The sequence below is a fragment of the Phaseolus vulgaris genome, chromosome 9, assembly GCF_000499845.2.
Source record: "Phaseolus vulgaris cultivar G19833 chromosome 9, P. vulgaris v2.0, whole genome shotgun sequence".
NCBI classification, from domain to species: domain Eukaryota; kingdom Viridiplantae; phylum Streptophyta; class Magnoliopsida; order Fabales; family Fabaceae; genus Phaseolus; species Phaseolus vulgaris.
Genome location: NC_023751.2, coordinates 1,803,264 through 1,827,546, shown reverse-complemented (window position 1 = coordinate 1,827,546; position 24,283 = coordinate 1,803,264). Strand labels below are relative to the sequence as shown.

General features: G+C 34.4%; 2 protein-coding genes across 3 annotated transcripts; one reads left to right on the top strand and one right to left on the bottom strand.

Annotated features, from left to right (window-relative positions):
* Positions 1-1,468: 1,468 nt before the first annotated feature.
* Positions 1,469-9,927, top strand: LOC137823090 (O-fucosyltransferase 16-like). Of its 2 annotated transcripts, XM_068628209.1 has the most exons (10): positions 1,469-2,102; positions 2,207-2,257; positions 2,375-2,465; positions 2,593-2,669; positions 3,203-3,291; positions 3,380-3,563; positions 4,009-4,190; positions 8,017-8,119; positions 8,439-8,770; positions 8,860-9,927. In XM_068628209.1, the coding sequence occupies exons 1-10, from the start codon at positions 1,935-1,937 to the stop codon at positions 9,299-9,301; spliced, it is 1,719 nt and encodes a 572-aa protein (XP_068484310.1). In that variant the 5' UTR covers positions 1,469-1,934; the 3' UTR covers positions 9,302-9,927. The 2 variants fall into 2 exon arrangements, with proteins under 2 accessions (XP_068484310.1, XP_068484311.1); XM_068628210.1 differs by lacking the exons at positions 1,469-2,102; positions 2,207-2,257; positions 2,375-2,465; positions 2,593-2,669 and adding exons at positions 2,764-2,882; positions 2,976-3,122.
* Positions 9,928-10,193: 266 nt separating this feature from the next.
* Positions 10,194-21,133, bottom strand: LOC137823091 (protein EARLY STARVATION 1, chloroplastic). Its single transcript, XM_068628211.1, has 11 exons — positions 20,316-21,133; positions 19,275-19,360; positions 18,949-19,142; positions 16,723-16,762; positions 13,134-13,215; positions 12,972-13,049; positions 12,739-12,864; positions 11,935-12,056; positions 11,140-11,179; positions 10,906-10,980; positions 10,194-10,496 (listed from the first exon to the last, which is right to left on the bottom strand). Exons 1-11 carry the CDS (start codon positions 20,651-20,653, stop codon positions 10,328-10,330), a joined length of 1,350 nt encoding a protein of 449 aa, XP_068484312.1. The 5' UTR covers positions 20,654-21,133; the 3' UTR covers positions 10,194-10,327.
* Positions 21,134-24,283: the final 3,150 nt, after the last annotated feature.

Sequence of the window (24,283 nt, the reverse complement as noted above, 5' to 3'; positions counted from 1 at the left end):
TTGAAAAAAATTTAACATTTAACATTTTGCTTATATTTTCATTAAAAAGATTTTTTTTTTATTACAAATATTAATATTTATTGTGGTTGTAAGGTGAAGCAAGATTGTCAAAATACCATAACTTTTAATATAATTGATTATATTACATCAACAACGTACTTATTATTATAAACATGTTCTATATAATTGATCATGTCTTTTATTTATTTTATAATAAAAATAACTATAAATAAAAATAATATTAATAATAAAAATAAATGATAATGATAATAAAAATGTTATTAAGAGTATATACAATAATATAAATAATATATTTATTTCAAAATTAAATATTCTTAAAAAAAATCATTTTTTTTATCATGACATTTTCCTTTTTTCTCTTTTATTACTCACCTGTGCGCTTCTTAATATCTCTAAATTCCCTTATTTTTGTGAGAAAGAAGAACCAATGATTAAAAAACTAGTTTATGTTTAGATGAATAAAAATGGACAAATAAAGTAGAGGGATAAAATTTTTTATTATGTCAAATTTTTAAAATAAATTAAAATTGAACGAAACTTGATCAAATGTACGTCTATTCTCATAAGAACATTCCTTTTGTTCTAAGTTAGGCATATAATATTGAATCAATCTTTTTCTTTATCATATGGAAAATTCAAATAACAGAACATTCCTTTCCCCAATTGGTTGTATTAGAATAAAAAGTACTGTTAGTCTCTTTATTTATGGAAACAAACAGGTACTAAGTATATAAAATAACTTATTTTATTTTAATCTCAAATTATCATTTATAATAAAATAGTTATTTTCTTTTATAAATTATCTCAAAAACCACATTAGCACTAATTTATTAATAAAATATTAACAATGTTATGTGATTAGATAAAAATATAAAAATATTTCAAACTCCTAATACACAACCGTAAAAATTATAACAAAATAATCATTATAGAAGAACTATTGTTATAGATAAAACATAATGGACTAAATTATATATTATTTTATAAATTAAAAAATATTAATATTTAAAATAGTTTTTATTATTAATAAAAAATTATAAATTAAAAATTAGTATATAATATTAACTACTAAATTTTCACTGTCTTAGAATACATTTTCAGTGTTTTGAATATAAACGATTCACTTAATTTTAATTAATCTAGTTACTTTCCATTTCAATTGATTTTTTTTTTTTTTGAAGTTTTTTTCTCTCTCACTCATCACACACACCTTCAAATAAAAATTATCATTAAAAATGACATAAATATATATTATTTACTCTCCATGCATAAACTCCTTTACCAAACATAGAATTTTGTGGCAGAAGTCTAACATGTAAAAAGAGTCTTTAAAAAGGTGATTATTAAGAAATGCTACATAAATAGTTTGTTAAAATAATTATTAGAGAATATAAGATTATTGAGGTAGAAAATGCTTAAAAAGAACGCAGTGAGCACTATTCCAGCCTTAATATTTGATGGAAACTAGTTACATATCTTGTTAATTATCCCAACCACTAAACCAGCATGGGAAGTTAGCAACAGATAAAATCTCAAAAAATTGGAGGAAGAAGACAGCAGTGATGCGCGTTTGTTAAAGAAAAGATGAAACAGAAGGACAGCGAAACAATGCACGTGGGAGGGAAATGATGGAAAAATAAGAAATGAGATGAAGAAGGGAAGAATCATAAACCTTGCCTGGTATCGTTTGCAACGAGAGAAAGAAAGAAAGAGTCTGTTGTAACACTATCATATCAAACAAACAGATCTGTTGTCACAACTCAGCACGCCACAGGCATTGACATTATATAGTCGTGTGCGATTCAGAATTAATAATTAATTATTTGTATGAGACGAACATGAAACTGTAATAATTTTGTCAAGTCCGTGCTTCCAATAAGCGCACACACGCACAGAGAGAAAGGTTCAGAGAAATGGCATATCAGCGGCGGCGCCAACACTATTACCAACGATTTCGTCTAGTGATCCCGGTGTTTTCCGCCGTCGCCGCCGCACTACTCGTTCTCTTCGCTCTCCTCTCGTTTTTAGCTCCTTCTCCCGTCGAAACCGATCGTATGCACCGGAGACGCCAACACACTTCGGTATTCTTTCTCTATCGTTAATATCGGTTTCTGATAGTCCAAGGTGATCGCAAATTCCTAATCGTTTTGTTTTGTTTTGTTTTATGTCTGGAATTATTGTTCAGATTAACGTTGAAGCGGATGAGGCGATTGAAAAACCTGCCTTCCGCATTCCGGTTAGGGCTTTTCATTTTCTGGCTTTTATTTGACTTTGCCGTTGGTTTGACGTTTATGTTATTGGATCTTGATTCCGATGCTGATTGGTTTTGTTTTAATTTAATGACAATAATTAGAGTGATGGAGGAAAGTTGGGACGCGATATCTGGACTTCTCGAAATTCGCAGCACTTCCGCGGCTGCAGCAATTCCAGCAACAAGTTTCAAAGTGCGTATCATTGTTGGTTCAGTAGTGTGGAGTGATGCGATGTAAAACTTTTTCGTTTGAAACTTGGATTTGGTTTTAGATGTATGAATGTATGTAATGACCGATAACTATGCTTCCCGTGTGGCAGAAGCTCAAGTGATTACGCATCCGAATCGATATTTGTTGATTGCAACAAGTGGAGGCTTGAATCAGCAAAGAACTGGGGTAATTCTGTGAACTCTTTGAGATTATTATAGTCAAGCAAGGATTTGATATCTGGCTTCCGTTTCTATTTCTAAAGAATTGTGTTTCTGAGTCTGATCTTTTTATTTATATACTTGATAAAAATGTGAAATGAACTTAAAAATGGGGAAAATACTTCTGTTGGATTGGGCCGTAGATTGATGTTGTCAAACGGAATCAACCTGTTCTGCAGTAGTGAGTAATGTGGCATTTTTTTACTAGAGGACTATTTTTGCTTGTCTCTTTCAATATTAAAATCTTGTTGACAATCCTATTATTTGCTTCCAGGGGTGAAATACACATCCCTCATCCTTTTGGATGTACTAGGTTTGGACAAAAATGTCCCCCTTAATTGGTTGCTACAAAGTCTGGAGCATGGAAACCAGTACACCTGTTTTTTTGGTTACAATGCATATTGCGATAACACATCACATTGTATGATAGCTGTTGTTGGAACACAAAATATCTGCATAATCTGCTATTAATGCCAATCCTTCTGTTTCTGCAACTGGCAGATTACAGATGCTGTTGTTGCTGCACGAATTTTGAATGCTACTCTTGTTGTTCCAAAATTGGATCAACGATCTTTCTGGAAAGATTCTAGGTCAGTAACAAAAGGGACACTGATTGCCCTGTGGTTTGATTTGGATATCCAAGTATTGTGAAATGATGACGTACTTTAACTTTTGCAGTAACTTCTCAGAGATCTTTGATGTTGATTGGTTTATATCATCTCTGTCCAAAGATGTCAAGATTATCAAGCAACTTCCCAGTAAGGGTAGGAAACCATTATCTGCATACAATATGCGGGTTCCAAGGAAGTGTAATGAAAGATGTTACATAACTCGTATATTACCTGTACTCCTGAAAAAGCATGTAAGTTTTTTTATCTCCTGGAACTATTACTGGTGCTAATGTGTTGTGCAACTCATTGGATTCTCTCTATGTAGGAAGTTCGTTAATGCATTTAGATCAAGGACTAATTCTATTCTTCGTTTGGTAGATATTATAGTGAGTCTATTTAGATTGGATTAAATGGTTTTATTTAAGTGTAATGAACTCTTCAGCATTGGTCCACCAATCAGATGAATGTCTGAGTCTGATGATTTTACCCCCTAAGTGTGTGATGCCTAATGTATCTTATGAATCAAGCTAGGTTATTGCTCCTCTTTTACCTCGGTTTAATGTCTTATCTAAATCTTTTCTATCAGCTAAGCAATCTTATATTTCTCTGTCTGCAAGATCCAAATCCATTTCCCCCCTCAACTTTGCCAAAAAGAATTCAGTCAGTAAAGATACCATTTGCTTCATTTTGTGGCAGGCTGTCCAGCTTAGCAAGTTTGACTACAGACTTGCCAACAGGTTGGATACAGAATATCAGAAGTTGAGATGTAGAGTTAACTACCATGCTTTAAAATTTACCCACCCAATACTTGCAATGGGTGAAAAATTGGTCCATTGGATGAGGATGAGAAGCAAACATTATATTGCACTGCACCTAAGGTAGTTTGATTGAATTTTGATCTTATTATCTGTATCTGTCGCATTAAATTCACATGTTTTGGTATCAATTATATTTATCAATATGATGACCACCAAAACTCTAGAATATGTAGTCAGTGTTTATACCTATGCGGATAAATCTTATGCAGCTGCATTACATGCATGTAAGTGCATTTACATCCCAAATGGTATTCCTATTGCATACGGTAGACAAGCATATCGCAGAAGTATCCATCAAATTTATTTCCAGAAACATGAAACACTTACCCAAGAATGATCAATTTCATGGAGGACTGCAGTTTGATTGACAGCATTTGCTAGTAATACAATTCAAATTGAGCCAATGAATTGCCATGTTCATTCTTATTAACCCTTTTTGTCTAACAGCCAGTGATTGTCTTTTTTCCTTATCCTTTGTCCTAAAGAGTACCCAGTTTGTTTGAGAAATTCCTAAGTACTCATGCACATGTTCATAATTTTTATTAAGTCCATATCTTGAGCTTATTTGGATTAATTGTACTTATTGATGAAGTTTTTTCGTTCCCTTTTTGGCATAATTTGCAAACGTCTCTATTCCAGCTTGTCGGAACTCCACCAAAGATTGTCCTAGGGAAATCTCTAATGTTGTCAAGCGTTCTTCCAATGCTGAACTCTTTCTCCCATCTTCAGTGGCATGAACAACGTCAAACTTCGCTAGCTCCTCGTCTCGAATCCGACAGGTTGGGCCAAATGATAGAAAAAGGAGTATCAGAGGTTATAATATATTAATTCGAGAACTTAGTGAGCTCAGTGGCTCTACAAGCAAGTCAAAATATACAGAGTCCAAGACTCCTCCTAGAGAGAAGAATACTCTCTTAACAAATTTCTGACAATAATCCAACCTGATTCTCCCCACTCTCCTCTCTGCTATCTTGTCAAATAGTGAATCCTCACTACACGTTCCTCATGCCACCTCACCCCTTCACTAACTAACTCTCTTTCTCTTCACTACTGGGCCCCACTCTCTTTCTCCTAGTGTAGACTTGCCATATTATGGGTCTTTCAATATATTAGCCCCATAAGAATCTACTATTGGGCCTCACTCTCTTTCTCCTAGTGTAGACTTGTCATATTTTGGGTCTTTCAGTATATAGGCCCATAAGCATCTTCTTGATGGCTAGGAGTCCTATCATTGCCTCCCCTTGACACAACAGCCTTGTCCTCAACTACTGTCAGGAAACTGATTGTTCAATAGAGCTTCATCCTCCCAAGTTGTATCCTCTATGCTCCTGCCCTTCTATCTAACCAGCCTAACCAGTTGATCTCCCTGGTGACTATCTCTGACAACTAAAATCACCTCATGCTCTTCAATCTTGTCTAGCTCATCTTCCAACTTGGCTAGCTCATCTACAACATAATCTCCCACAACTTTCTTTAATTGGGAAATATGAAATAAAAAGTAAATTTTGGTTGTTGGTAGCTTATAAGGCACAACCCCAACCTTGTCAATTAAGGGGAATGAGCCAAAAAACCTTGGGGCCAACTTCTGATTAATTCTTCGGGGTACTGTTTGTTGTTGATGAGGCCTTAATTTGAAGAACATCCACCTTCCAACTTCAAATGTGAGACCTTTTTTTTTTAGCATACATTTTCATCTACAGTTGAGCCAACAACAAATGATGCTTCAATTGTCTCAAATCCTTGTCTCTATCCCCCAACTCATGTGCTATGGCCTCCACTTGTGTCTGTCAATGCGAAAATGGCATCAAAAGAGGAGGTTTTCACCCAAAAACCGCCTCAAAAGGAGTGGTTCCTATAGATCCATGAAAAATAGTGTTATACCACAACTCATTGACAATGGGAATCTTATCCGGTACACTCACCTTTTTTAATTCCCTGTTGTCTACACACTAATGCCAAGAAGCATCTTTCTTAACCAAAATGACCGAACTGGTGAAAGCACAAGAGATGCGCTTGATGATTGTTGTAGCATCTCATCCACCTGTCTCTCAATGGTAAGCGTAACGATAAGGTGGAACACTCACTGGTCCAACCTCCTTATGCAACTCAATCAAATGAACAATGTCTCGTGATGGTGGTAAACCATCTCACTCTCTAAATACTTCATTGAGTTGTGCCAATAGTAGTTGAATTTCAGCATGTTGCCTCTCAGATAGTAGTTCTTCTTCCTTAGGTTCAAAATTCCTTACATTGCGTCAAACTGTGCAATGATGTTGTTTGTTCTACTATTTGCCTCTTCTCTTTTCTGTGGTAGCGCCTTGGTCTCTAACCCTGTAGTTCCACATGTTCCCCATTCCAACATAAATTGATTGTCACATGTTCCCAGTGAAAGGTTACTTTACGAAACCTCTGTAACCAAACCACCTCATGTCCAGGTTCCCTAAATCCAACACATACGCATCCACCTCAATGTGGAACTCTCCCAATTGAACTTATATGCTCCTGCACTTGCCTTTGGTAGCCACATGATGCCCATCTCCTAGCCTCACCCCCATGGACATACCTTGTTCGATTGCAATTTCAAGAATTGACAACACTTGTGGAGAAATGAAATTGTGGCTTGCGCCGCTATCAATCACGACCAACATCGATACTCCCTTCACTTTGCCCTAATGTTGATAAAAAAATCTTACAAGCTTGATTAGCGTCCATGAACCCAAATAAACTCTTAAATCCACAATCCAAAGTATTCGTCCTTTTCCTCCTTAACTTCAATTGCAATAAGTTCCCCTTCGTTCCTTGTCTCCCAACACCACCAAGCGTAGTTGTTTTTCCGCACATTGATCTAAGGGATGATAGCGCTCTCCACACCTGAAGCACATACCCCTTGCTTTTGGATTCATTAGCTCCAGTAGAGGATGTGCTTAGTAATCACAGAAAGATTGACGTTCTTCATCGCCTCGGTTGCGATTCACTTGAGTGGTGAGAGTTCGAGACTCAGATTGAAAAGAGCTCTCTTTGGGCTAGGTCCCATGCTAGACCCAGTCCCATAAACACCTTTAAGTGAATTTCGGTTTTTGACCTGACCTAGATCCAGATCGACCTTTGTTTAATTTGAGAGTTCAATGAGCTCAGTGGCCCTACAAGCAAGGAAAAAGACACAAAGTCCAAGACTCCTCCCAGAGAGAAGAAAACTCTCCTAACAAATTTTTGACAATAATCCAGCCTGATTCTCCCCACCCTTCTCTCTCCTCAAATAGTGATTCCTCAGTAACGTCCTTCATGCCACCTCACCCTTTCACTAACTAACTCTTCTTCTCTTCACTACATGGCCTCAATCTCTTTCTCCTAGTGTAGACCTGCCATATTTTGGGTATTTCAGTATGTTAGGTCCATAAGCATCTACTGCTGAGCCCCACCCTCTTTCTCCTAGCGTAGACCTGTCATATTCTAGGTCTTTCTATATATTAGGCCCATAAGCATCTTGTTGATGGATAGGAGTCCTATCATAAGACCAGTCAAAAAATCAATTTAACTGATATACATGTACTGCGTTCCTGATAGTGCTCTATCAAGATGTGTGCTGCATTTGTTGTGTCCCTCAAGACCCACACTCATATGCTTGTAACTAGCTGTTTCTGAAAATGAATTCAAAATAATTAAATTGTGTAAAAAGTGTAACACACACACACACACACACACCAGTGACCCATTGATTATGTACCTGTTGCCGTCAAAGAGTGGGTTGAGTTTTTAAAACATTGGCTGATTCTATTTGCACAAGCAGCAATTTCTTTTACTCTTTTACATTTAAGATGCAGTTAATTAGGTAGGATAACAGATGACAATTAAAAAATTTCTACATTGATTGCCATTTTTGCTACAGATTTGAACCTGATATGCTTGCATTTTCTGGATGTGATTATGGAGGAGGGGAGAAGGAGCAGAAAGAACTAGGCGCAATAAGGAGGAGGTGGAAGACATTACATGTAAGTCTCACATGTCAAAAATTTATATATGAACAATAATTTATTGGGAGATACTTAAAATGTAATCAAATCTTATACACTTTTAGGTAGCGTTTTTTTATATGCTTGAGTGGACATCCAAAACCATAGGACTTATCAGGATCTTTTCATAGAATGAATATCATCAATGGCTTTAAACATCTGAACATTTTTTCACCCTGTTCGTGGCAAGATGCTATGGAATTAGAATTTAGTAGATAAATGTTTGGCTGAACTATGTTTACACTTTTGAAAACTGATTTACGGACTGGTTAATAATTTGAGGAATATCGATATGCAGAGAAGCAATCCTGATAGGGCAAGGAGGCAGGGAAGATGCCCATTAACCCCAGAAGAAGTTGGTCTCATGCTAAGAGCACTGGGATATGGTTCTGATGTTCATATTTACGTTGCATCAGGGGAAGTATATGGAGGGGAAAGAACACTGGCCCCTCTCAAAGAATTATTTCCTAATTACCATTCAAAAGAGACCATTGCTACCAAGGAAGAATTACAATCATTTTCTTCATTTTCTTCTCGCATGGCTGCACTTGACTTCATTGTCTGTGATGAAAGTGATGTATTTGTGACCAATAATAATGGAAATATGGCAAAAATATTAGCCGGACGAAGGTATGTTATACTCCATTTACATCTATTTTAATTTCTTTTGTTCACTGATATCTATACAACTAATTATCTCTCTGGGAACTTTTTTGTAGGAGATACTTTGGGCATAAACCAACCATTCGTCCAAATGCTAAAAAACTCTACCGACTGTTCTTGAATAGAAGTAATATGACTTGGGAAGTTTTTGCTTCTAGTGTCCGTAATTTCCAGAGAGGCTTCATGGGGGAGCCAAAGGAGGTTAGACCAGGTAGAGGTGGATTTCATGAGAATCCATCGACCTGCATATGTGAAGATTCCACAGCCAAAGTGGAGAAAATTTCAGGACATCGAAAGCATGGAAAGGATAATACAATGAAGAGAAATGCATCAAATGATGAACCAGATGTCGACAAAGAGTCTGAATGGCCAGAAATGGATGATGATGATGATGATCAGAATGATCTAGCAGATAAGGATACATTCAATGAAACAATTTCGGACTATGATGCTATGAACTTTGAGGATCCTGATTTGGAGGAAATTATATCAGATTAATGATGGTGCCTTGTTCAGTGCTGATGTACCTGTTGACTTATAATGGTTGTTTTTCCTCATCACGTTCCCTTGAGCAGTTGCCGCTCAATTTTACAGCTGCTGATAAAGTCGAAAAATGGAAACATAGAAGGCGATTTTTTCTCAATACTGGCCGAACTGTGGTAAAATGACATCTAAAAAATTTAATCATACGAATCTTCTGCATTTCTAAGGACATAATGACCTCAGTTTGGTGCTGAATTTTGGGAGTGTTTTGGACTTGTACTTGAATATGTAAAAAGGGGATCGGAAGCGAGCAATGGAAGTAGATTTAGAGGACAACCGTTCGACGTATAGATAGCTGCACACAAAATTGAATTGAGTTTGCTAGGAAGTAGGAAATATATGTATATCTCAAGGAAAACCTTTGCAGTTTATAGACTGTACTTAGTGGTTTCTGTTTCTTTGACGTATGATGCAGTCAACATAGTTTTTAGAGGCAACTGGATGCCAACTGTACTTTTTTCGCCTAAAGGGAACTCTTAGCTATCAAAAGTGATGTCCTGATAGGTTAACCGTTTTAAAAACATGGATAAATTCTTTACATAAATGTAGTCACAATGAAAGGTAGATTTTATTTGCATTAATTTGCGTGCGTTGTGTGCGAAAGGAGTATAGAGCTATAGCTGAACCGCTCCCTGTAGGTGGAAGCTTATGCATGCAGGCACAATTGTTATATCTTAACACTGACTCGGCCGACTAAATTTGCCTGATTCGAATCGAAAATCATTAAATATCAAGATGCGTTTAGCATCATTTACCGATTACCGTAGAAAAATTATTCAATAATAATGACGAAAAATCGTCAATTTTAAATAACTTAGGGGAAACCAAAGGGGGGGAAAAGTAAAAGTACAACATGAAAATGGAAAGAATGAATAAAATGATCGATCCACAGTATGTTTACAAAATGAGTTCCACTCGTTACGATGGAATCTCCCTAAAATTGAAGAAAATGAGTAATGGAGCTTGTAAGTCAGATCATCTTCATTGTGAAGGGGGCAGATCTTGAGGCGAGTCATCATTAGCTTCAGGCGACAGAGGCGAACCAAAGTCTATATTAGGGAAGACCCCAGGAGGCCTCTCCGGAGGCTCAATTGAAAGTAATTGGGTTGAATCACCCACAACATCCGCCCATCCATAATGAGGTTCGGCCCTAAATTTGAGACATTATCAAATTCAAATTAGCAATATGCCTATCCTCATTCATAATGACAAACGTTAATGACATTATCAAACTCGGAATTTTAAAGATTTATTTGATAATTCAAAATATATTCTATTTTTAATGTGTACAAAGCATAGAGTGAACCAGTATTACGTTTCATCCCGATCTAACACGTCTGTCACTGTATTGTAATGCTCGATATTTTGTGGCCATTTTTTTCTTTATAAAAACAGAAAGAATGTGTACTTGTGTGTTACCCAACAAGCACTAGACACATACTTCTATATGGACTAAACCATTTAGATGCATCAAAGGCTTTTTTAGATTAGATAAAGGATGGATATACTGTTTACATTCAGTTTTTCATCTAGTTAGTAGTTGAAAAGAATGTTCTTACTCGTAATAAGTTTCTTCATCTACAACTATATCCCAGCTCTCACCAGTTGTGCTATTTCCATACTTATGGACTTTCCTGTTACAGACGAAAGCAAAACCAGTCACCAATACGGCATATAGAATAAAAAACTGAGGCATGGGATACATATCTATTTAACACTAAGAGCATTTTTAAACTGTTGCCATGAACAAATAATTCAACTAATCAGATGTAAGTAAGCTTTAGATACCATACCCATTTCCAAAGTGTTCTTCTCCCCAGGTTCTTGACCAACCTTGTAACAGAAAACCATGTTAGCAAACATATAAAAGCAGGAGAGAAAGAGAGAAACCCAGCAAACAGTTCGATGCAGCTGCTTTCACTTGAAATATGAACTTATTGGGGGAAAAAAGCTCATCTCCAGAAAGAGAAGACCAATTTCCGGACCCAAGATTTGTTTGAACAAACTTCTTTATAAGCATTTGTAGGAGAAAAAAAATCAGAAGAACTTTTCCACAAACTCAAATAAGTTTATGCGCAAGCTGATTTGTAGAAGTTCTTTCATATAACTTTTCTAAATTTTTATTTTGCACAAGTTAATTTTAACTTACGAAAAAGCTCATTTCACTTTTTTTTATTTCCTATAACTTATAAGTGCTTCTAGAAAAATTTGTCCAGAGATTAGTTCAACTCTGTAGAATTTAAAAGAAAAAATGCATTACATATCTTACATTCGAAGACAACTATCATGCATGCTTGATTCAAATGGAATGCAACCTTCGTCGATTACATCTTTGGAGCACTATGAGAATCATCAAATGGAATAAAAAGACACCTCCATTTTAACTATTTCAATCATTCTTTTAGTTGCTTTAATAGGTGCAATTTTTGTGGTTCGTCAATAAGAAAGTTTTAGAACTAATAATATAAATCACAAATATGTTATATTTTACCACATTTAATTTTGTTGAATATTTATGATGTTTAGTTACTGAATGGGAAGAATATGAAAGTAGACTTTTCAATAAAATTTTAGTAACAGTAACATACGTTCACTGCTTGGAGATACGTGCCATGTTTCTCCGTGTCTTGAACCTATGCCTTTAAAAAACCTCTCCTCCCACTTGTCCCCCCATTTCGTTCCAAGCTCGGTTTCAGCCCACTTATCTGTCCTGAGGAAGTGTAAGCCAGGAGGAGGAAGCACAAAGAAAATTAAATTTAAAACTCAGAATAATATTTTGATAAACTCATAAATATTTCCCTCCTATCCAAAGAACTCAACAAATTACAATTAGAAAGGAAGAAAAAAAAGGAAAAAGAACAATTAAGACACTGCTGTGCTTCTGGAAAAAGTATATCATAATTCAACTCTTGATAGTATTCATTGACATTAGCATAAGTCAAAATCAATCTTACACCACGAATAATATTTTATAAGATAAAATTTCACAAAATCACCTGCTGGGCTAAAAGTCTGGAAGTACATCATGCAAGTCATGCTAATAAAGTTCATGTTAATTTTCATCCTCTAATATCTTAAAACTAACCATCAATACAAATAATGAAGATATCCACCATTTGATGACATACCTGTAGTCATTTAATGTTTTTAAATTTTAGTGCACAAAATCAATAAAATAAATTGAAGTTTAGATACATCAAATTCTTCTATAGTATGTTATTGAAAATTAAACAATATCATTAAGCATATTTGAATACAAATGAAAACCAACTCTACTCACCAAACCACAGTTATCGCTACAACAAATTAATGAGCTATTTTAAAAAAGTATCTAGTGCAGAGCAACATGAAATTGTAAATGACATTTAAGATGGGAAAATCAGAATCCGTACCATTTGAGAACAGACCCTCTTCCATCATAATGCTCTCCCCACTTTTCCCACCATGATTGTTCATTCAATCTACCATACTTGTGTGCTCCTTTCTCAGTCCAGCCTTTAGCATCATATTTTTCCCACCTAACCAAATTGAACAGACAGACACAGAATATTGGAATGCATTAGACACATCTACAATGCATACAGAAAACCAAACACCCTCCCCCTGGTAAAATACACCACCTTACCATTTCTCATACCATCCAGCATTTTCAGTTCCTGATTTTGCCTGTTTTTGTGCACTCCTTTCTATTCTTGCTATGTTACTGCAAATTTAAACATGCAAGACATTGTGTCCAGAATTCACAGGGTTTACCGAATCACAACAAGCAGAGAAATAAAGTAATGACCTCCATTCATCTTGATGAAGATTTTCCTGCCACGTCTCCCACCAAGAATCCCCCTCAGAATTTCTACCAGATTTCTCCACACCTGCTAGAGCTTATAAAATTAATCAAATTCACTAACAAGTCACAGTATTTATATTTGTTGGTTATCCCATATTATCTATTGGTAGATGTCTGTGCTAGTGAAATTCAAGCAGAGCATAAGTTAAAATCAGGTGTACAATATCTAATTGCAGATCCAATGTCTCACCTCATGTATACTCAAAAAGGGGATAAGCTTTTATACAAAAACAGGTTGATGCAAACAGCAAACATTATCTCTACTCTAGCTAGGTGGTTGCATTGCAACCCCTAACAATGCCTACTTAAGTTTCTAAATATACCATTCTTGTAGTGGTAGATCACCTAACTAAGTATGTGCACTTTGTACATCTCTGTCACTCTTTCATAGCCAAGGAAGTGACAGAAAACTTAATCCAAGAGGTGCTTAGCTTACACGGATTCACCCTTTGACAACTGTTTCTGATTCAGGTAAAGTTTTTCTCAGTAACTTCTGTTTCAATTTCAACAAAAACAAACTAAGTTGAAACTTAGGTCAGCCTGCCTCAATTTGTTGGACAGGTGGGGGCAGTAAACAATCAACGTAAATCTGCACTGCTTGTTGTTGAGAAACCAAAGCAATGGAAGAAAATATTATTAGCATGGGCTGAGTTTTGCTTTATCATCAATTATACGGGCATATAAATCCACTCCCTTCGAAGCATGATATAGAAGAGGTTCACTCCTTTCTAAAAAGGCAAGCAATCACTCAGCGGTAGAAAATATGAACTAGTTGTTGGACAAGACAGATTCAACTGCTAGAGATCTCACATCCACTGGATGTATGACCAAATTGTAGTATATAATGTTGGGTCACCTTACCAAATCATTTTTGTGAAGTTGAGTTAGACTTATAGTTCACTTTCTAAGATGGTATAAGAGTCTATCCTAACTAAGTTTGTTGGATCTATTGTGTCACTCACTATCGAACTGTTATTGGACCATCTACAATCATCTAGTCTCATGCTTGAGATGTCCAATCCTTTGTGTGAGGGGATGTTTTGAAGATCTTATCCCGACTAGAGATATGACCAAATTATATATCTTACCTTCCCAAGTCGGTTTTGTGAGGTTAAATTAGACTTGAACGCCACTTTCTAAATGCAACTTTGAAGAACTAAGAGAAAACTTACAGAAGGAACAAATTCACATGAGTACAGGCTAATAAACACTAATGTGACGTACATTATCAAACTGGAAATTTGGTTTTTTCTCAAATCATTACCATATCAATAAAATTCTTGGATTATCAATTACAATTGGCATCTATATGTATCAGTGAAAAAATCATTTATTAGGATTTTCACATATCCCTTCTAAAGAAATCAATTGCACCATCAGTCCAGCCACCCCCTTTAGGATAGTCTAGTGATTTTGAATTGCAAGTTAACCCCACTGTTCATTGTAGCTGCTCATAACAATTCTTTTAGGAGAGGTTGAAGTCCTCATTCATTGGAACAACCTACTAGCATGTGAGGACTCTTGGAAATCTTTTTGAGATTGTATAGAATAAATTTCTATTCTATACTTCCACTATTAGGATAAGGTAAATTTATAGGCATGAATATTGCTAAGCCCCCAATTAACAAAATGTACAGTAGAAGGATGAGAACACCAGAAGTGAAGAGACAAGTTCTACCAGAAAAGGTAGCTAAAGTAGTTCGAGGGGAATAATAAGGAAGTAGAAAGGGAATTAGACAATTTTGGAGTTTGGAGTTTAGTTGAGATTGTTGGAGGCAGGGCTCTCGAACACCCTGTGCCTATAAGAAACAATTATTTGCAATCCTCTTGAGGAAACCATTATGCTCAGTGACAGATATTGTCCATAAGATCAATATATCACTCTTACTATCTTTGTTGTGTTAATTGTATATATTAATTTGTTACAAAAAAAGATCGAGGTCGAGTGTAGATGGCAGTAGACATTTGACCAACAGACATGTAGAATCAAGTGCATCAAACTACCTGCAAGCAGTGAGACGGCTTGTTTGGACAAGTTTCTCCAAAAGGACTTTTAACAGAAAAAAGTAAGAAAAACGAATTTGACTTCTTCGTTAGTTAAAATAAGTTTATGCATAAACATTGTAAAAAATCTCAGATAACTTCTCCAAATCTTTATTTTTAACTTGTTAATAGACTAATTTTAACTTATGGAGAAATCAATTCCATTTTTTCTTATTTTTCTCTTTAATAAATCTTTCTAGAGAAGCTCGTCCAAACAAACTCTTAATTTATAAGCAACCTACATAATGACCGTAGTACCTCAGGCTAAGTTTCTAACTGGTTCTAGGCCTATGTCCCCTTCATTCTAATGAGAAAAAGGCCCATTCAACATGGCAAATTCCATTTTCTTTAGAGGTTCATAAGAGCATTTCAATTGTTCACGGGACTCCATCATATATAATTATAGTCTATCGAATAGTTAGTAGAGGTCAAAATGGGTTTTGAAGGAATTGGTGAACCCAGTTTTAAAATGTCATGCCATAGTTACCTTGAAGTCCTCGTCCTCCCAACACCATGTAGACATCTTCTCTCCCCACCAACCATACCCATTCAAGGCCAGATCTCCTACAAGCAACAACATATTGAGCTTCTTCTTGTGATGGAATTTAATTTGAAATAGCACTCAACCCAAACAATCCACCCATATGCGTCATCAATGAATATTAGGATCTCCAGTTTCCTTTCTCCCAGGTCAGACAGTGGAATGGGAGTATCTTTACCGTGTCAAGATGATGAATATAACTTACAAGGTTTCATATAAACTCCTCCTCCATGAACACTTTCCAACTTCAACCCAAATGTGACTGTCGCTGTGTATACTTACTAATGACAATATCATTACAGCAAGAGCTTCTTGATCTCATTCAACTTTCCTTGCACCACATTTGCCTTCATCATAGCTTATGTGAGGACCATCCAAGCTCTCAGAATCGAGAGCTATAATACCAAAATGACAGGAATCAAGGAAAATCTATATTTTATTAAGTGTATAAGACTCAGGTCACCTAATTACAGAGCCTAAAAGAACGTTTATGAGTATAGAACTGAAAATCTTAGCAGTTTGAGAGTGCTTAGACTCCTCTGAAACAAAAGTTCAAACCTATCCCTGCCTGCCTTTCTTTGACACATTTCCTATAATTGACTTCCCTCTCAACTGGATCACATGAGTCCACATTGGGCAGCTATTAGATTATTCTTCCTTCTCATATATACACATTCTTAATAACAGTTGATTCATTGGACCTTTTATAAAGTAAATATCACTTTTACATACATGTACATATAACCATAGACCAACTAAAATTAAATGTTAATAATAATTAATTAACAAAATGAAGTGTTTGAGCAAGGTCCAAAGGTAAGTTTGAAACCCTCAAACTATATATTTTTTACCAGGACAATCATGTACATCTGCCCAGAAGAAGTAATCCTGCACTGGCCCTATAGTACTTCAAAGGATGCTATTTCAAACATAAAGAAAAGAACGTACCTAGCTCCTTATATCCAGTCCAGTCACTCTTCTCCCACCACTGCCAATTAGATCAATAAAACCAATTAAAGGAATCCACCTGAGGTGTGATACAGATAAGACTATGAATACTGTGAATCTAACATTAAAAATGAATCCAACTGGGAAAACATTAATCAGGCTATCATTGAAAGAAAAGTTTTGTTAATATCAACCCTTGGGCTTTTAAGTTAACTAAAGTAGAAAGTTATTACTGACAAAGAAAATACTCATATATTGACAATATAAAAATGCAATAAATGCTTTCTTTTCCAATAAAACAATTCCACTTTTAATTGCTTAAAATCCATCCCTAATGACCGATTTTAACAAAACCAATGAAAACCCAACTTACCATACTCCCAATAAATTCAATTTGAAGTCATACCTGATTCAGCTATAGAAGAATTACATCTAGATTTTAGATTTTATAAATAGTACAGCATTCCCTTGTCAATAAGATGGACGTTTTAACAAAGTTACGTGTTGGCACTAAATATATAGGCTACATAATGAAATAAAATAACAAGCTTCCTCCATATAATATATCTCCTATATTTCCAAAACCAAAATCCCAAAAGTGGTACAGTTCTTACGGGACCTATATACAATGGAAGGAGAAGGAAATTTCTCACAAGTTGTTATTCCACTCTTCGATGACAATAGTTATGATTTATGGACTATAAGAATGCAAACTTGTTTAGAAGGGCAACATTTATGGGAAGTTGTTGGAACATGTATTACTTTGTTGGAAAAACACAAAAGATTTGTCTACAATTACTTTGACAGAAGTGATACATGTCTTACAAGCACAAGAGAAACGAAAATTAATGAGAAGATCCTGTTGTTTAAGGTACTTTGCTTCATACTATCTAAGGTGCTTTCGAATTCAAGAACTACAAAAGGGGCAGATACAAAAACAGTAACACATGTTTTTCCGTCTTGTCCTTACTGCAAGAAAAAAATCATCAACACAACAAGAGTTGATAGAACCAAATGCAAAATGTCACCATTGTGGTCAATTGGGGCATGTAGAAAAAATATGCAAATCCCAACATCTGCATGAAGATGTCAAGATTGTAGAGGACGAATTAGAAGAAGAATTACTTCTTGCAACATCATGTGTTACAACCAACAAATCTACAAAATGTTGGCTAATAAACAGTGCTTGTATAAACCACATGATTCATGATCGAAAACTTTTCAAAAGGCTCAACAAATCTAATATTTCTAAAGTAAGAATTGGGAATGGAGAACAACTTGCTCTGACGGGTAGAAGAACAATTGCAATTAAAATTCCTTCAGGTGTCAAATTGATTTCTTATGTCTTATATGTTCCTGAAATTAATCAAAATTTGTTAAGTGTTGCTCAACTCTTAGAGAAAGGTTATAAGGTGACCTTTGAAAACAAATTTTGTGAGTAAAGATGTAAACAACCTAGAAGTATTTAAAGTTCTTATGAAAGACAAAAGCTTTGGTTTAGATTTGATGAAAGAGGAGTTGACTACAAATGAAGAAGATATAAAAGAAGGATCAAAATCAAAAGAAGATGAACTTCTCTCGGAGAAGTTTGATGTCCAAGAGGAGAAAGTAGACGAACTACATCCTAACATCCATCAAAGGTCCAATGTCACTACCATAGAATCCATAATAGACAAAGAATATGAGGAAGATAGTAGATGAAATACAATCAAGAATGTCAAATTGAATGAATATGCGATCCCATGGAAGAAAGAGAAAGACAAGAATTACAAGCAAAAAGAAGTAGGAAATCAAGCATTAAAAGAAGGAGAATCAAATTTGAATTTGAAATTCAAATAAATTGATATTAAGGCAAGGAGGAATGTTGAGAATATTTGCTTAATATCTTTTTTGCTACATTTGCTCTATATATAGAGTACACGAATAAAATAAAATAACAAGCTCCTCCCTATAACATATCTCTTATATTTCTAAAATATACTTCCAAAACCCAAAATCCCAACACATCCTCTACCACAGTGTGGTGATTTCTTTAAGCAAACAAAAATAAGCAGCAGGTATCAAACATGATTATATGTGATGACTTGCATAAAAGAATTGGAAGATAGCTTTCATTCAAAAGCTTGCATTAACATAACATGCTATCATAGATTTATTGCCATGTTTTATTTTTTATTTTATTTTTAAAAAGTACTTGCACATTCAAATATTAAAATTACAATATACCGTTTCTTTCCATTCTGAGGAACCATCATGAGATTGACCCCCCATTCTTGTCCATCTACATCTATATCCATTTTCACCTAGTTCTTCCCCACTTTCTCGGTACCAGGTACTCCCATCTTCATTTGTGCCGGACTCATTAACATTTTCATTTAACAAGCTGATACCCCAGTCCTTCTCATTTGCTATACCAGTGTCTGTTAGGAATCAGTGAACACAAACAGATATAAATACTTTAGCATGCCATGATTGGCCACTGGAAAACATCTACAGAAGGCCTTCAGTAATGTTTCCAGCAAAACAGTAAGAATATAAATCACATAAAATACCTCTTTTCGGGGGTGTATCCCGTGACTGTGGACCAGAATTTCTCGGGATGCAGCGTGGGAAATATTTTTCCTGCTTCGGAAATGATCTATTGACATCATGGCACAAAGTAGCATAACCATGGAGAAAAAAAATCAATTACAACCGTAGGTTGCATAAAGTATAAACAACAACCAATTAACATTGAAGGATATAATTTCTTCCTCAAGCAAAGTTTCATTTATTTTCAATAACACCATGTGACAACTAGAAATCATAGACAGGGAGGAAAATTGAAAACATGCTTCATCGTTATTGCTTTTAAATGTAGGTCAGAACATTTTCAGCTCCGTGACATTATTAATATCTAGATAAACTCCTTTTCAAACACATAACAATTCAGAAATAATTGACCATTTAAGTGTATATAATGCAATCAACCTTCACAATGTATGTACCTCAACTCAATATTATAAATATTATTTACACCAGCTGGCCACTTTGCTTACTTAACCTAATTAATCATTCAAGTCTCCAATAAGGTCGATGTATCATAATCCTTAGATACTAAGCTGATGTGCACAAAACCACTCCCCTCCTCTTATCTCATAAAAAACAGAACATGGTACTCACGCGTATCAACAAGTCGTCTGTTGGCCCCCATAATATTAGAAAATATGAAAGAGAATGCCCAGAACGGGATAGAAGTTTTCGTAATTAATTAACTACTTAATGATTCCACATGCAGTGCTGTTATAATACACATTCCACCCACCAGGGAATCACCTCAAGTTACTAATTGAGCCAAAACGGTAGAAGCAGATTATCAGCTATCACCAGTGCATGAATATTACAATCGGTGATAAACTTGTCAGTACATTCGAATCGATAATGCAATCAACTTGTACAAAATGCAGATCCAATATCATGTGAAAAACGCACCTAAACACTGTTATCCTATTTTTCCATTTTTCATCGATAGAAGAGATAAGGTTGTTAAGACCTAAATATAGAAATGAATTTTCAGGCAAGGAACACAACAATGATTTTAATTATAAACGTACGGTGGAGAGGCGAAAGGCATTGCGGCAGGAGAGGCCTGAACCCTCACTCGGTGAATGTGAGGGTTTTTTTTTGTATCGAACCTCCGTTCCTCGTTCTTGTCACCGCCGTTGCCAGGTCCACTCGTTCTGCGAATTGGAGTAACCGAGTCAGAACAGCAGCACCGAATTGAGCCACTTTCGAGTCGAACTCGATCAGCGAAGTCGAAGCAGAGCTTTCTACGCTTGCTCGGAGCTAACTCCAGCACGTGACTCTTGGGAAGCGGAACGACATTGAGCGGCGCTACTCTCAGCTTGAAATCGAACTGCATAGTGGATAAACCTCTAGAACTCGCCGCCATTGATGAATGCCAAATCACATTGACGAATTAGGTAGCGAAGGACAGTGCGGCGAAGCGTGTGAGTGCGCTGTCGCTTTTTGCCGTTTGTGGCGGAATGCTCAGAGAATAGCAATGCGAACGAAATTGGAAGCGGTGGGGTATTTGTTAAGGAAGGATGAAAAGGAACGTGGGAGTGAGTGAGAAGAATCGTTGTTTTGAAGCATTTGATCTGAGATTGAAAACGTGGAATTTGAAGAGAGGTGAGAAGAGGAGCGGAGTGGTGAAGAAAGGAGTAAGAGAGAGATGAGATCAGATCCGGGCTGGACCTTCATCATACTTCGAATCCCAAGATTTACTCCCATATACATATACACGTGAGCACCTGGGTCCCACCAACATTTGTGACCCTTATTCCACTTTGGTCTCGCCACGTGTCACTCTTACAACGGCCGTCTGTATCTTTGTTGGATGAGGAGCACAAAATCAGCTATTCTTTAGACTATTCTTTTCTAAACTATTGAAAATTCAATTTAGAGACGAAGAATGATAAATTATAAAACATTAAAAATTAAGTAGAATAAATGAAAAAATACTTTGACATGATTAGGAATGATTTTATTAATAATCACCAGATAATACTTGAAATTTTTATCCACTAACAGAAGATAAAATATATTTAAATTATGTAATCAAGATAATAAGAATTTCGCTGAATGTTAATAAATATTGAGTCTTGGAAGTATTTTTTTTGTTAGAAGTAATGATATATTTGCCATCCACTTTTTTTTATTTTCTATTTTTTTATAATTAAAAAAAAGTATTCCTTTTGCTAATAATCACATTACTCTAAAAAAACAGGTTATTAATGGTTGTATGATTGTTAAAAAATCATTTTCTTATTTTTGTCCAAATTAAGATTAAAATAGTAATTTATTAAAAATATTGTTTTGAATGGTTCTCGGAAATTGAAGTAAAAAGCTTGTTCTGTTGTTTCCACTGCCTACGTTAATGACATTGCGTAATGATTATAATAAGGTGTTCCTTAGGGATGGCAAAGCGCAGTGGCCCGCAAAAATGTGTTACGGTTAGTCCGTCCTGCAAAGTTATTGCGAGCAAGAATTCTCGATCCGCCCGAGTTTACGCGTCAGCCCGCGTTCTTTTTTTTTAAAATTAAATATATTTTTTTTTTACATTTTATTTTTAAAAAATTGTCAAATTAAATTTATATATTTGTTATTATCAAACTTTTTTTTTCTCTTCTTTTTCAAATATAGTCAAACATCAAAACATTAAACATTAAGATAAATATCAAATATCACTATTCTTCCACTTCCAAAACATTAAAAATACATAATTCAAAAACATTAAACATAAACATTAATTCAAAAACATTAAACATAAACATTTTTGACATTCTTCCATTTCAATAACATTGGATGTCACCTTAGAAGAACTTTCATCCATTTTTTCATAATTATAATTTTCCCCGTCATCTGCATATATTAAAACAATGACAATTTGGGAGCAGCAACTGAGCCCCTGTGAGATGTAAGCGCGATTGTGTTGTGTTTCTTTCTTTAAAATTTTGTGTAAACCTAATTACGTTACCCTGCTGTTACTAAGTGTCAATTTTTTTTCTTGCGGGTTTGCGGTCAGCCCGCCCCGTCCCGTTACTGGCCCGCGCGGGTTGCGGGCTAATGCGGGATGGGCTAATGCGGGTTAGCGGGCCGGCCCGCACGACCCGCCCCGCTTTACCATCCTATGCAACCTGTAAAATTGAAGAAAAAAAATTGGAAATTTTATATTAATGAAAACAAATGCAAAAATATGTTATTGTATACAAAAAGATTATATTCTTTAAAAAATATTGCAAGATGTAAGTGAAAAAATACATATAAATGTATATGATATTGTTATCATTCAATTCAATCATTAGTACCCATGAATAATAAATTTATTAGTTTTTATAATAACTAATTTAAAAGTCAGAATAATAATAATAATAAATATTTATTATTGATTGACAGTATAAAATAATTTGTAGTAACATTTCATGACAATTAAACGCATGAACAATTCTCAACTACATATATTGTTGTTGATATGATAATTAATTGAGTTAAATATTGTAAATTGTGACTACGTGAGACTATGTGATTAATATTATGGGTGGTGAAATGATGAATTTGTTAAAACTAATGTATTTGAGTTTAAGTTGAAAATTATAGGATATGGGAATTGTTAAACTCGTAGATTAGTTAATCTGAGTATTTTAAGAGTATTTTTTAATATTATATGTTTGCATATCTTGTTAAGATTAGATAGTATCATTTGAATGAGATAAGGAATTAAAAACAAGTATTTGGTATCCAGTATTCTCATTCAAATAACTAAGAAATCGCAGAGTAATGGACATATTTGTTCCAATGATTATTTAAAACATGAAAAATATCGCATTAATTATATCTAATTGGTATTATGATTGCCAAATGATTAAGAAGTCATTTAAGTAACTATTAAAGTATATGAGTGAAGTTGAAAGCTAAGTGAATTTTATTTTTCTTTAACTTTTGACGTATTTTTTAATTTATTATAAAATAGAACAGATGAAAAAAATAACAGAAATAAAATAAAGGTTATTTATAGAGAAATAATTAAATTTTTGTTCATCTCTATTTTTTTTTATCTATGTTTTATTTTATAATATAATTGATATTTATGTTTTAATCTACTTTGTTGCCTTTATCCTTTATCATTATTGAATGGTCCAAGTTTTTGGGAGTAAATTATCACAGGAAAGATCTACCATGGTGAGATGCATCCTGTGTTGAATAGGGAAACCATTAATGATAAGAGTTACTATATGTCACTAATATCTAAATCACAAAGAAAAATATTAGAGGTGAAAAACCTATAAAGACCATAGTACAATGCTTAATATAACACGTGTAAAAAATTATTTTGAATTAAATTTTTAATTGGTTTTGATATTTTCAAAGTATGCAATTTTAGTTCATATTTAAATTTGTAAAAAAAGTTATCCACCTATTACAAGTTAAACAAATATTGCTGTAAATGTAACGGAAAATTGGAGTAGTAATAATATAGATAAAAAAGATGTGAAATGAGTCTCAAATTTTTAATTCTTAGACTTATTAGAACGAATAGTCAAATTAAAAAAAGTTAATTATGTAAATATAAAACATAGTAACATGAATTTAGTGATGAGAAAAAGAGGAGATGAACAAAGTTTGATTATTATTTTTATTAAAGTAAATTAATCATCACCTACATTCTTATATTTAATATTTAATATGTATGATTTTTTTGTTTTATCTTCATTCTTTAAGTAAAAAGTCATTCACATTCATATCTTAATTCACATCTTAATTTTTTTGTCTCATTATCATCTCATCCAATCAAGAAATCTATATACCACACTCGTGCTACTACCCGTCTCTTAGTATTAAATGTCAAAATAATATATATTTTATTTTTTCAAATGTCAATTTTTAAGAAAAAAATTATAATTATATTAAATATAAAATGAGAGGATCAATAAGTTGTGAAATTAAAGACATAAAAAATAATATAAATTTTATATGTTACGTAATAAATGAAATATGTTTTAGTAATACAAGACAGAACATA